At 46.1% G+C, this 14,197-nt stretch overlaps 1 protein-coding gene across 1 annotated transcript; it reads right to left on the bottom strand.

Annotated features, from left to right (window-relative positions):
- Positions 1-2,599: 2,599 nt before the first annotated feature.
- TMEM88 (transmembrane protein 88) lies at positions 2,600-11,833 on the bottom strand. Its single transcript, XM_034427068.3, has 2 exons — positions 11,363-11,833; positions 2,600-3,403 (listed from the first exon to the last, which is right to left on the bottom strand). Exons 1-2 carry the CDS (start codon positions 11,639-11,641, stop codon positions 3,128-3,130), a joined length of 555 nt encoding a protein of 184 aa, XP_034282959.1. The 5' UTR covers positions 11,642-11,833; the 3' UTR covers positions 2,600-3,127.
- Between the last annotated feature and the right edge of the window lie 2,364 nt (positions 11,834-14,197).

The raw sequence follows: 14,197 nt of genomic DNA, 5'->3' as shown, positions 1-14,197 counted from the left end.
AGAATTAATAGAGAATAGAATAAAATAGAGAAGAGAGAAGAGAACAGAATAGAGAATAGAATATAGAATGGGATGGGATGGAATGGAATGGAATGGAATGGAATAAAATAGAATATATAGAATTTAGAATAGAATAGATAATAAAACAGAAATAGAATAGACAATAAAATATAGCATAGATAATAAAAATAGAATTAGAAAAGAATAGAATATAAAATATAGAATTTAGAATAGAATAGAATAATAACAGAGAAACAGAGGGACCTTGGAGGTCTTCTAGTCCAACCCCCTGCTTAGGCAGGAAACCCTACACCACTTCAGACGGATCCATTGTTCTAACTGCCAAGGAATTTCTCCTTCTGTTCCAGGTTGCTTCTCTCCTCGATGAGTTTCCACCCGTTGCTTCTTGTCCTGCCCTTCAGGTGCTTTGCCTAATGCCTTAACATTGGAAAGCAGTCCCCCCCGCCCCCCTTCTGATTACAGAAAATTTCTTTGTCCCGGAGAGCGGGGGAATCCGTCCATCCCTCTTTTTAATTTTTCCAACAAAAACCCATGCTAAAGCGGAGTTTAAAACTTGAATTACAGAGGTCCGTCCTCTGGCTTTGCTGATGGGACGCTCCTTCGGCTTCCCCAAAAAAAGGCTCGGATGACCCTGAAAGCACCTCCACCCCTCCACTTTTCTCTGCCCTTCCCACCCCAGCAGCCTTGGGAAGAGGCACGAAGCTGTCTTCCCAAATCCGGGTTGCAAATCGGCAGGAAGCGGCCTCTATAGATAGACCCTGTGTGTGTCTGTTGTGTTTGCGTCCTCTCTCTCTCTCTCTTCCCCCTCGCACAATGGAGAGCTTGTGCAAGCCAGCGGCTATCCTGGCTTATCTAATCAGGGGGTTCCTTCCTCCCCCAGAACGTGGAGTTTCCATCTGGGCTGGTTGGCGCCCAGGGAGCTGATTCAGTTCTTCCTTATCCTGCCGCTCGTTCGGCCGGGTTCCTGTCCCCTTCCCTTGGCAGCCTCTCGGGGCCCTTTGGAAGCTTGCAAAATTCACCTTGGCCAGTGGCAGTTTTCGGCCGTAGCAAAAAAACTTGTTGAATTTCTGCTTTTAATCGAAGGGGAGATGCCCCCTTTTTCCGGCTCGGAAGTCAAGACCTCCCAAGTAACCTTCGCTTCGAGCCTACGTGCCTTTGGGGATGAAGCCTGTGTGGTCCGTCACAATCCGGAGTAGCACGGGGCTGAATCCCTTTTTAGGGGACAAAACAAGGCAGCATCAGGAAGGGCTGGGGTCTCCGCAGCCCCCTAAAAGCCCGGTCACCATGTTTGTAGCCCTGGATGCTAAATCTCCAGCCCAGAGGAAAGAAAGCTGGACTGCTAAGTCAGGACTTAAACCGTCTCTGTTTTCAAGCGCAAAAGTTAATTACGAAAAAGACAATCGCCTTTTTCGTTCGGCACAGGTAGACACGGCACGTAGGCCAATTCCTGCTTTCCAAAGTCACCTTCCCTGAGCTAGTTCAGGGGTCTCCCAACTTGAAGATCTGTGGACTTCAACTCCCAAAATTCCCCAGCCAGCCATGTAGGGCAACTTTCTTAATAGATGGTGGGTATGCAGTAAGCGTAATATATCTTGACTTCAGCAAAGTGGAAAAAAAAGAGCTGGCTGGGGAATTCTGGGAGTTGAAGTCCACAAGTCTTAAAAGTTGTCAAGGTTGAAAAACTCTGATTTACTCAAAGGGTTGAGGAAGGATGCCAATTGCATTGATGTCAGCCAGAAGAAAAGCCACCCCAACAGAACTTCAATTCCCAGAATTCCCCATCCAGCTTTATTTTACTGGCTGGGGAATTCTGGAAGTCTGAAGTTTGAAAACGTTGAAACCCTTGATTTCTTTTTATTACCTCTCCTGGAAATCCTTAATGGAACCAAGTTGCCTTCTTTTGGGGAACAAACTGGGGTTTGTGAAAAGGGGAAACGCCCCCAATTCCAGTTTCAGGAATATTCAAAGGGACATTAAACCTGAACGTCAAATACAAGCATCGCAAACTGGGAAAAATTCGGCACCGGTCTGGAATACTGGGAATTTCAGAGGGATGCAATCCAAGGCTGCGACCGTGTCTGTTGAATTTCAGCCTGCCTCAAAATCCATTTTCGTGTTTGACAAATGAAAATTTGTGCTAAAAATTCGACTTCTGACCACAAATCGGGACAAGAAATTCCGTTGTTAAGCGAGGTGGATGAGCCATGCTTGGTTTTGCGACTTTTTTTTTTGTTAAGGAAATCACCTCAGCTGTTAAGTGAATCAGGCAGTCGTTAAACAAGTCCAGGTTCCCTCGTGAATGTGGCTCGTCGTAAGACAGCCGGGAAGGTCATAAATGGGGATCATGGGATCCTGAGATCCTGCAGGTGTCACAAAATTCGTGCTGGTTGGCAAAACACCTCGATTTTGATCAAGTGACTGGGGGGGGGTGTTGTACGCACGAGGACCTATGGGGAGTCACTTTTTTTCGAACAGTCGCTAAACAAATTGCCGTAAATCGAGGACCGACTGTTCTCTTATTTTAGACAATAAACTTCCCACTTTTTTTCTGAAAAAAAAGCATAGCGCCACCAGAGTCTCGAAGTACAAAGTATATAATAATAATAATAATAAAGAGAATGTCTGGTTAATTCATTCGCAGCAATTTCCGTAAATGCATTAGCTGTCTGTTTTCCAATTCCGCAACTTTCTGAGAGATCAACTTCAACTCCCGGAATGCCTAGCTGGGGCATTCTGGGAATTGAATTCCATCCCTTTTAAAAAATCGGCGAGGTTGGAAAACACCACTTTGCAAAGCAGCAACATGGGACAAACAAGCAGGCGTGTCCTGAGTTCGAGAGGGGGGGGGTTCCAGATCCATTAGCCAGATGGAGTAGGAGAAACTTTGAGGTCCTCGCTTAGGGAGACCGAATCAAAACTTCCATTTTCTTTTCCTGGCGGCTAAAATCAACCCGTTTCGTTTTCTGCTCGACATTCGGAATTTGTGCCAGCCACCTCCTCCGTGCCCAAGAGAAGCCAGTCCATTCCATCCGGGTGTTTTTGCTAGGCCTTTCCGATTTCTTTGGCGGGCCTCTCCTTCCCCCTATCCCCAGACCCTCCCCCCTCCTCACACCCACACTTTTTCCCCGGCCGCATCCAGGTGCTGCGAGCAACAGCCGCAACAGCCCACACTGTGGTAGCGACTGGCGGGCAGGTTCTTGTAAATGGCTTTGCTGTAGGGCACCAGGCAGTAGCCGAGCTGCAGGCGGCGCGCCAGGCGACAGTAGGCGGCCAGGGCCAAGACCAGGAGGGGCACCAGCAGGGTGAAGCCCACCACCAACAGGCCCACGGCGGCCGCGTCGTGCAAATGGTCAGCGCAGTAGGGCTCCTGGGTGTTCAGGAACTGCAAAGAAAAAGGGGAAAGGGCCCGTTAGGAATCTTCCCCACAAGCCGGGCTCTGGCGCACACACGCGTGCCAAGAAGCCAGCTGCCCAGGGTGCAAAGGCACATATTATAGGGGTGCATCTCCTTCCTTGCTCAGGAAGCGGAAGCTTCCCCCCCCCCCCAAGCACACACACCTTGATCCTTCGCGGCTCTTTTAGCAGTCATTCGGGTGGCCAACTCAGGTAAGCGTGAGGGGAGTTGTAACCTCACTCTCAGTGGGGAGGAAGGAAGGAAGGAGGAAGGGAGGGAAGGAAATAGAAAAGGAGGAGGGGGAGGGAGATAGAAAAGGAAGGGAGGGAAGGATGGCAAGGGAAAAATGGAGGGAGATAGAATACAAGAAGGATCCCATATGAACTGTTTAATTCAACGTCTAAAAATGACACTGTCTGATTATGTATTCGAGTTTTGGAAAAGGTAAAAATCACAATAAAAAATATTTTAAAAAAAATACAAGAAGGAAAGAAAGAAAAGAAGGAAAGGGAAAGAAGAAGGGAGGAGTAAAAAAGGAAGAAGAAAGAAAAGAAAAAGGAAGGAAGGAGAAAGAAGAAGGAAGGGAGGGAGGGTTGAATTCTGGGATTTGAAGAGAGGAAAGAGGGAGAAAGGAGAAACTGCAAAGGAGGAAGGAAAGGAAGGGAAAGAGAAAAGGAGAAAATGAAAGATAAAAAGGAGGACAGAAAAGGGAGGGAGATAGAAAAGAGGAAGGAAGGAAGAAAGGGGAGGAGGAGGACAGAAGTGGGGCAGATCCCTTTAAAGGCCATCTGTCCTCCGCCCCTTGGACAGAGGAGCAGCAAGGGGGGCGGAGGGGGCCGCCGGGGCTATGCCTGGAATGCATCTCCCCCCACCCACCCCCAGGTTATCAGCCCCCAGCCTGGGCATCTGGCTTGCTTCACTGGCCGGGGACAGGCAGAAAGGTGGGAGGCCAACCGGTGCAGCTTCCCGGCTGGCGGGGCTGGGGGTTTCCTGTTGACTGATTCTGTGGCCGAGAAGCGTCACGGGAAAGTTGCCCTGGGCCCAGCTCCATTTCGGAAGGGCGGTGACCAGCTGCAAGTTGGATTTTCCCCCCCAATATTTTATTAAATTTGGGGGGGAACCCCCCCTCAAACCCCCAAGAGACTCGATGCCACATTGGTTCCCGGCGTAAGATTCCGCAACGGGCAGATAAATAATCATTTATGTCTTGTTTCGCTAAGCGCAACAAGCTTCCCTTCTGAATCTCAGCTGGTTTCTATGTGGGTCAAAATTAAAAATTGCCGCCTTCGGATCTCAGAATTATAGGCAGTCCTCGACTTACGACAGTTCGTTTAGTGACCATTCAAAGTTACGACGACACTGAAAAAAATGTGACTTAGGACCGTTTCCCACAGTTACGATCTTCGCAGCATTCCCCCACGCTCAGGCGATCCAAATACAGACACTCGGCCACTGACTCGTATTAATGACGGTCGTAGCATCCCCGGGAGTCAACCTTTTGTGACCTTCTGATCAGCAAAGTCACTTAACAACCGAGTTACTATGACTAGCTTGTCAGTGGCAGGGATGAAACTCACTTCACCAACATTTCATTTAATGATGGAAATGTTGAGGGTCAATTGTATTTTTGTGAGCTGGGACTGTAAGCTGAATTTCGATCCCTTTTTAAAATCGAAAATGAGAAATATCCCAGACTGGACAGGTCGAATTTACCTGCATTTATCACAAATGAAGGAAGATGCATTTCTACTTATGAGTTGCTCTTTACACATTGATGTTCTTCGGTGGAGTTGTAACTTGCACGAGCGTTTGCACGAAATTTCGTGCAAATGCAGTTTTAGGCTACAACTGTACCGAACTAGGTAAACATTCTGAGGAAATCCACTTTATTTTCTTTTTTAAACACTCCTGCATTGACAAAAACTCAATTCCGGCTCGAAAGATTAAATTTTAATTTAATTTATATTAAATTAAATGTAAGGTGACAAGTTATAGGTAAGACTAACTCATTTTGGTGCGGTGGTTTGCAGGATCGTGGAAAATGACCCTCAGATGTAAAATCTGCAACCTTTCGTTCAGAGCGCCAAATTCAAATAACTTTCAAATGTTATAAACGCTTTAATTTTCAGTTGAGTTTTATGAGGATAAACTGAAGAAGTTATAATCCTATTTTAGGCACACATATTGTTTAAATAAATACGAAAATAAACTTATATGGGTTTACAGAGCTGCTTAAAAGCCACTTTGTCGTCGATATCTGAAATAATCCGGGCGTTGATTTCATGAGTTTACAACTCTTGTCTTCCTGAATATGCATGAATGCGGGTACTCTTCGACTTACGGCAGTTCCGTTTAGTGACGGTTCAAGGTTACATCACTGAAAAAAGGGACTTGGGACCGTTTTTCACACTTACAACCTTTGCAACATCTCCAGAGTCAGGTGATTTACATTCCGACGCTTGACAACTCACATTTATGACGGTCGCAATGTCCCAGAGTCATGTGATTTTTGCCCCCTTCTGATGAGCAAAGTCAAGGGGGGAAGCCAGATTCACTTAACAACAGTGGTACTAATTTAGCAACGGCAGTGATTCGCTTAACAAACGTGGCAAGAAAAGCTGTAAAAAATGGGGCAAAACTCCCTTAAAAAATATCTCACTTAACAACATAAATGTTGGGCTCAATTGTGGACGTATGTTGAGGACAAGGGCTGTCCAACCTTGGTCGCTTTAAGATTTGTGGACTTCAACTCCCAGAATTCCCCAGCCAGCTCTCTTTTTTTTCCCTCACTTTGCTGAAGTCAAGATATATTATGCTTACTGCATACCCACCGTCTATTAAGAAAGTTACCCTACATGGCTGGCAGGGGAATTCTGGGAGTTGAAGTCCACAAGTCTTAAAGTTGCCAAGGTTGAAGACCCCTGATTTAAGATTTGTGGACTTCAACTCCCAGAATTCCCCAGCCAGCTTTTTCTTTTTCCCCACTTTGCTGAAGTCAAGATATATTATGCTTACTGCATACCCACCGTCTATTAAGAAAGTTACTCTACATGACTGGCTGAGGAATTCTGGGAGTTGAAGTCCACAAGTCTTAAAGTGACCAAGGTTGAACACTGTTCTACTAACATTTTGCATTGAATTAGCCATGCAAAACCTGTGCATTTTGGGTGCCACCGACTAACGCATAACCTGGGGGTTGTCTTATTCTCACATGCAGGATCCTTCCCCATTCCCGAGCATCCCACCGCCATGTTCATTCTCACAACCGCTGGGGGAAAAAAATCAGAGTGTCAAGAACCCAAGCATGCTAGTAAACAGATGCCCATTTTATTACAAAGAGGGAGAGAAGATCTTGCAATTCCAGAGAAGTTGTCTGACCCCCTCCCCCCCACCAAAAAAAGGGGCAGGGGGCTAACCTACCATCCACTTGCATTCCACCCAGAGTGGGATGTGCAACAGCCCCCACCCCTCAGATCTCAGCTCGGGATCCAGGCCGGAGACTTAATCCCAAAACATTTGCCTCTCCCCCACTCCCAAAGCTCTCCTAGGGGGGAGACGACCCCACCGTTGCCACGCCAACCTTGGAGGGGGCATTGGGGGGAGGGAAGGAGCAGGACTCCCGTGGCTGGTGGGTGGGTGGGTTGGCTCAGGGGAGGGGGGTATCTGGGAGGCCAACTGAATTCCAGGGTTGGGCCTGGTCTGGAGATCTGGACACGATCTGGCCAAATCTCCCAGACGGCTTCGCTGAAAAACTCCAGCAGCCCTTCAAAGGCCCGTGTTTTCTTAACGCTGCAAATTGCCGGAAGCGGAGCATGTGCAGAGTGCCTCATCGGCTCATCCCACTACACCCTTTAAGGTCTTTTCAGGCCCCAGAAGTTGTGGGCTCTCCATCGCCGGAAGGTTTTTGAGAATCGGACGACCATTTGTTGTCTGATTGGACAACAAGTTGTTGTCCAATCGGACATGGGGTCAGACTAGAAGACCTCCGAGATCCCTTTCAACGCTATTCTTCTGTCTTGCCTCCAGACATTGTTGGGTGCTCCATCGCCGGAGGTTTTTAAGAAGAGACTGGCGCAGCCATTTGTCTGAATTGGTATAGGATCTCCTGCTTGAACGGGGTTGGACTAGAAGACCTCCAAGGTCCCTTTCTCTCTCTGCACACAAAGACGCTCACTCACGCACCCCCTTTGCCTCAGTTTCCCCCACCGGGGAAACAGATTTTTATAGATGGGGGGGGGAGACACGCTTTTGCAAATGAATTTTATTGGTTCAATTTACTGATGCGCTCAATATATTTGCCACCTAGTCGCTATTCCACTCAATTTAAACCTCAAGAGTGGCATGCGAGCTGCAGGAGGCAATTGCCATTCTGGCACAAACCACAGTGCTCGAGCGGTCAGAGGAATCACGAGACAGGGAACTGGGGAGACACCCCCTCCCCCAAGGGATTCAAGCCAACTTTGGGGAGGGTACACAGGATGGAGGAGATCCTGCCCTCCTTCCTTACGGCAACCTCTGGCTGAGGATGCTTTGAGCCCAGATGTTTTACGTTGAGTTGAATGACGGATTACGCCCTGGTTTTAATTTTTTTTTTTATTTTCTTGATTACGTTTTGTGCGCTGCCTATCTCGCTCCCGAGGGATTACCCACTGACAACAGTGTAGGGTTTCCTGCCCAAGCAGGGGGTTGGACTAGAAGACCTCCGAGGTCCCTTCCAACTTTGTGATTTTTGTATGTATAGTGTGACACTTCCTCATTGTTCCAAAATGAGATTTTTTTTTTTTCTCCCCCACCGCTGGCCACATCAGTGCCTCCTTTCTGGGCTCAATATTCACACCCCAGCCCCTTTTAAGAGAGCACATCAAAGCCTCCGCCGGGTTTCCGAAGCCCCCTCCCCCCCCACGCGTTACCTCCAAAGCTGGGAGAGCTGGAAATTCTCCCCGTCACTGCACACGGTCACCCAAACTTAAGGACTGCCTGCTTTATTTAATTTCATTTTCTCTTTTTTTAAACTTGCACGCTGCAAATTAGAATTACACTAATTGGTCTGACTTGGGAGCTGGGTTAATCTACCCTAGCCCCAAATCAGAAAGAATCTGGAAGCAGCTTTTTTTTTTATTTATTTTTTTTACATCCCTCGGATTTCATTCCAAGGCGGAAAAATTCCACAATGGATGATTCAGGAGAGTTTCCAGCCTCCTCTTGATGATCCCTGCGTTGTTTCAACTTCTACCCTCAAAACGACACTATAAGGCATTGCACACCAATTTTGTCAATTAAGACAAAAGGGTAATTTTTTTCTCCCCCGTGCCATCCCTCTGCTCTACAACACATTCCCACAACACTGCCCAACTATTTAGTAAGGCTGTATTACTCTTCTTCTTCTTCTTCCTCCTCCTCTTCCACTTCTTCTTCTTCTTCTTCTTCTTCTTCTTCTCCTTCTCCTCCTCTTCCTCTTCTTCTTCTTCTTCCTCCTCTTCCACTTCTTCTCCTTCTCCTTCTCTTCCTCCTCCTCTTCCTCTTCCCCTTCTCCTTCTTCCTCCTCCTCCTCCTCCTCTTCCTCTTCCCCTTCTTCTTCTTCTTCTTCTTCTTCTTCTTCTTCTTCTTCTTCTTCTTCTTCCTCTTCTTCTTCTTCCTCCTCTTCCACTTCTTCTTCTTCTTCTTCTTCTTCTTCTTCCTCCTCTTCCACTTCTTCTTCTTCTTCTTCTTCTTCCTCCTCTTCCACTTCTTCTTCTCCTTCTCCTCCTCCTCCTCTTCCTCTTCCCCTTCTTCTTCTTCTTCTTCTTCTTCTTCCTCCTCTTCCACTTCTTCTTCTCCTTCTCCTCCTCCTCCTCTTCTTCTTCTTCTTCTTCTTCTTCTTCTTCTTCTTCTTCCTCCTCCTCTTCCACTTCTTCTTCTTCTCCTTCTCCTTCTCCTCCTCCTCCTCCTCCTCCTCCTCCTCTTCCTCTTCTCCTTCCTCCTCCTCCTCCTCCTCCTCCTCCTCCTCCTCCTCCTCCTCCTCCTCCTCCTCCTCCTCCTCTTCTTCTTCTTCTTCTTCTTCTTCTTCTTCTTCTTCTTCTTCTTCTTCTTCTTCTTCTTCTTCTTCTTCTATCTTTCCTATTACCCATCTCCTTTTCTACTTAGGACTATAACTTTGTTGCTTGGATCTTTACAATTTATATTATTTTATTTAGCTTCCTAGTATATGATTTATGTTGATAGCTATGACTATCACTAAGTGTTGTGTCTTATGATTTATGACGAATGTGTTTTTAGGATGACCAAGATCGTGATTGATCGCTTACAGCTTTTACGTACACTGAGAGCTTATGTACCAAAGACAAATTCCTTGTGTGTCCAATCACACTTGGCCAATAAAGAATTCTATTCTATTCTATTCTATTCTATTCTATTCTATTCTATTCTATTCTATTCTATTCTATTCTATTCTATTCTATTCTATTCTATTCTATTCTATTCTATTCTATTCTATTCTTCCATCCCATCCCATCCCATCCCATCCCATCCCTATTCTGTTCCTATCCTATCCTATCCTATCCTATCCTATCCTATCCCATCCCATCCCATCCCTATTCCATCCCATCCCATTTATTTATTTATTTATTTATTTATTTATTTATTTATTTATTTATTTACTTACTTACTTACTTACTTACTTACTTACTTACTTACTTACTTACTTACTTACTTATTTATTTATTTATTTATTTATTTATTTATTTATTTATTGGTTCAATTTATATGCCGCCCTTCTCCGGAGACTCAGGGCGGCTTACAATGCGTTAAGCAATAGCCTTCGTACTTTTTGTATATACCTGCTTAGTAGGGCTTCCCCCCCCCCTTAAGCGGTGTTCTTTTTTATACAAAGTCAGCTTATTGCCCCCACAAACCGGGTCCTCATTTTACCTACCTCGAAAGGATGGAAGGCTGAGTCAACCATCCCATCCCATCCTACCTTTCTAATGATTCTATTCTATTCTATGATCCCTGAAGATCTGGAGCAGCGACCGCCTGTCACAATCAGAACAGAGCCGGAAGAGGGACCTTGGAGGCCTTCTAGTCCAACCCCCTCCTCAAGCAGGAGATCCTGACCTATACCATTCCAGACAAATGGTTGTTCAATCTTTTCTTAAAAGCCTCCAGTGATGGAGCACCCGCAACTTCTGGTGGCAAGCTGTTCCACTGATTATTGCTTAACACATTGTAAGCGGAGAAGGGCGGCATATAAATCAAATTAATGTTCTAAACTGTCAGGAAATTTCTCCTTCAGTCCAGGTTGCTTCTCTCCTTGATTAGTTTCCACCCGTTGCTCCTGGTGCTTTGGAGAATAGGTGGAAACCCCCCCTCCTCTCTCTTCTTTGGGGCAGCCCCTCAAATCCTGGAAGACTGCTATCATGTCTCCCCTAAGCCCTTCTTTTTCATCAAACCAGACATCCCCAATTCCAGCAACCGTTCTTCCTATGGTTTACTCTCCGGGTCTTTAACCATCATCTTAAATTGCTCTTCTCTGCACTTCTCCGCCCCCCCCAAAGTTTCCAACAACTTTTTTTTTCTTTTGGTAACGTCGGAATGCCGATTAAAGAGACTTGGGAGCAAGGCACCTCCGCGCGCGCACGTGCGCAAAGGCGGACTTTTCCAGCCTCTCCAAACCTTTTGGGGAGGGGGGGTTTGATTTCCAAGCCCAGGACCCCCCCACCGCAGTCCTCCTTCCTTCCCCCTAATCTATACCTCCTCCCCTCCTACCCCGAAGAGACGAAATGCACAACCGACCCCTTCCCCATTTGGAGAGCTGCAGTTTGCAAGGAATGGTGATGGGCGGTGGGGGGGGGACCTCTCCTTCTTGGGGTCCCTCGCCTCTCCCTCCCCAAACTCGGTGCCTTTCCGACCTACATTTGCGACCCCCTCCCTCCCAGTTTTGACCCCCGCATCCCCCCCCAGGACCACTGACCTTGGAATGGCAGAGAAATCCGAAGCCCAAAAGGACCCCAGCCGGCAGCAGAATCAACCCAAAGACGCATCCGGCCAAGAGGAGGTTGAGCGCACCGACCAGCAAGTTTTGGAGAGTCACCAGCACCGCGCAAGCCCAGCAATCCAAGGACCCTCGCAGTTCCAGAGCCCCCTCCCCGGCATAAGGAGGGGGGGTCAGCGGCGAGGTCCCAGTAGGGACCCCCCCGTCGCATTCCAAGGACCCCGGCCCAGGCTTGGGGGAACTGAGGTCTAAGCTCATCCTGGCTGTGGCTTCCTTTAACTCTCTGGCTGGGTTTTTGGCTGGAGATGGGTTTATAGGCGCCCCTCCTTCTCCCTCCCTTCCTCCCCCCCTCCCCAGGATAAGCTAGGAATGCACAAAGACACACACACACACACACACACAGAGCGCAACGCAAGAAGTACCCGCGCGCACCAGCTCAACTCCAGCTGCAAAATCCCTCTCCAGGATGCTCCTTAAGAGGCAGACACCCCCCATCTCCCAGCAGGGGAAGGGTCTCCCCTCCCCTCTGGATTCCAGAGATGCTTCCCTCCGCCACCCCCTCCTCACCTCTGCCTTCCCCCCCCAAAAAAACCCCTTGGGCAACAGGCCAGATGTTGATGCTTGGGAGTGGGAAAGAACCCACCACCCATTTGGGGAAAACAGAGCCCATCAGGAGAGGCTCCAAAAACGCCCCTTAAATTTTGGGGTGCCTGTTGATAGCATCGCCCTGGAGTTAATTGGGGGAACAGGAAAGGGGGGGGTCCTTGAACCCACCACCCAGCCCAGATTCCTGAAGCAAAGAGACATCTCCCAACTGCATTGGGAAATCAATATTTTTGCAGGTTTGGGAAGGACTCAGTTTCCCCTGTGAAGACCCCTCCCCACCCAAAGCCCCCCTCCCTTTTAACAATGGGGATGCAATGCCCCGCATGCGATCAGCAAGTGAAGACCCCCTCCCCACCAAAGCCCCCCCTTTTTAACAATGGGGATACAATGCCCCCCATGCGATCAGCAACTTATTGATTAAAGAGAAGAAGGGAAAAGGAAGATTGAAAAAAAAACAAAAAAAAACAGGTCGGTTTATTTTAATCTCTGTGAGTTAATTTAATTTTTTTTCTTTTTTTTTACATTTACAAAATAAGATTTGCTTTCTCCTTGTCCCCTACAGTACATTAAAGAATCCGTTTGTGTGTGTGTTTGTGTGTGTTTTCCCAAAAAAAACAAAAAAAAAGTTAACTTGAGATCTTCATCTGTTTTAATTACAGGGTGTAATTAAAAGGGAAAAGGGAATTTGGGTTGGGTTTTTTTTCAAAAAAGTGCAGGTTTCGGAAGAAAGATTAATTTTTTTTGTTTTTTTACAGTGTAGGATAGGATGAGATTCTGTTCAGGAGGAAATCAACGAATGTGATGAGAATCCATCTATTTTCTCATCCCTGCCTGCCTCCTCCCCCTCCCCGATTCCCCCCAACCCTACCCCACCTAACACCCCCCCACCTCCCACCCCGTGAGAAAACTGAGCATTTACGTCCAGGAAACGGCCGACAAAAAAAAGAAGAAAACTTTTAGAAACGCCATTAACAATTTCCAGAGAGAAACTCAAAAAAAAAAGGACTGACGAAAAAGAAAGAGAGAGACGTGTCTTTTTTAAAAAAACAACAACAACACCCGAACAGGTACAACAGTTTAAAAACATTTTTTTTTCTTCAAAACAAAACAAAATGAAAAAAAAGCAGAATCAACAACATTTCCACCCTCCCCCCCCCAAATAAAGGAGCAATAAATAGAGAAATCATTATCGAACGAACGAACAAAAAAAAAGACGTATAAATTAAAAAAAGACAGAGAAAGAGAGAGAGAGAGAACATTTTTATCAACTGTAAAACAATTCTGACACGCGGAGGTAAAAAAAATTTTTTTAAAAAAAAAATCCAGACGCGAGGAAAAAAAAAATTACCCCAAATCTCAGACATTCTTGGCTGTTTTTTTTTTTGTTTTGTTTATGAATCGGGAGTGAGAACTGTCTAGCTTTTTTTCTTTCTTTCTTTTTTTTTTTAAAAAAAGTAATATTAAAAAGAAGATAGGCCGGTGAATTCGATGAAGGAAAAAAAAACAATTAAATATAATTGCATCGGCAAAAAAAAGGCGAAATAATTACGGGGAGCGTTAAAAGGACGTTGGATTTAAGGGAAGGAAGGAAGGTAAGTTAGGAGTCAGCGTTGTTGCTAAATTACACCTAACAATCGGTTAACAATAGCTAGGACAAGTGTTGTGAATAGCCACACACCCCTTTCCCCATCCCACCGGGGGCCAAATTTTGCCAAACATTTTCTCCCCACCTACCCGTTGTCGTCTTTGATTTGGGGCAAGCACCATAACTCTCCTTTTGCACAGGATTGTAATTTTTTCCCCCTATCCAAAGAAAGGCATTTGCACCAACGGGTTTTTTTTTCCGACTGCACTCGTGTCTCTATATATAATCTGTATTTTTTTGTCCGTTTTGTATTTTCGTCTTTAAAAGCAGTTTCTAATACAAACCTTCTGTTTTTTTCTCCTTATATTTATATATATATATATAATATATAAAAGGATGTAAGAAATCAAAACGTCCATCCGAATAATTAAAAAACACACACGCCAATCGTCCCTGGCCCCGCCCAGCCAATATATATATATATATATAAATCAATGTACACACTCTTGCTTCCCCACCCCCGCCAAAAAACCAGAAGTTCACCCAAAGAGAACTGAACCATAAAAAGTCCTGTGTTAAGAAAACCCGTATTAAATTTTTTTTTTTTTGCTTGCTTGCGTTGT

This window comes from Pantherophis guttatus, chromosome 4, assembly GCF_059756535.1.
Source record: "Pantherophis guttatus breed Tessera chromosome 4, ASM5975653v1, whole genome shotgun sequence".
In the NCBI taxonomy this organism is placed as follows: domain Eukaryota; kingdom Metazoa; phylum Chordata; class Lepidosauria; order Squamata; family Colubridae; genus Pantherophis; species Pantherophis guttatus.
The sequence above is the reverse complement of the archived record's forward strand: the minus strand, read 5'-3'. Positions and strand labels throughout refer to the sequence as shown.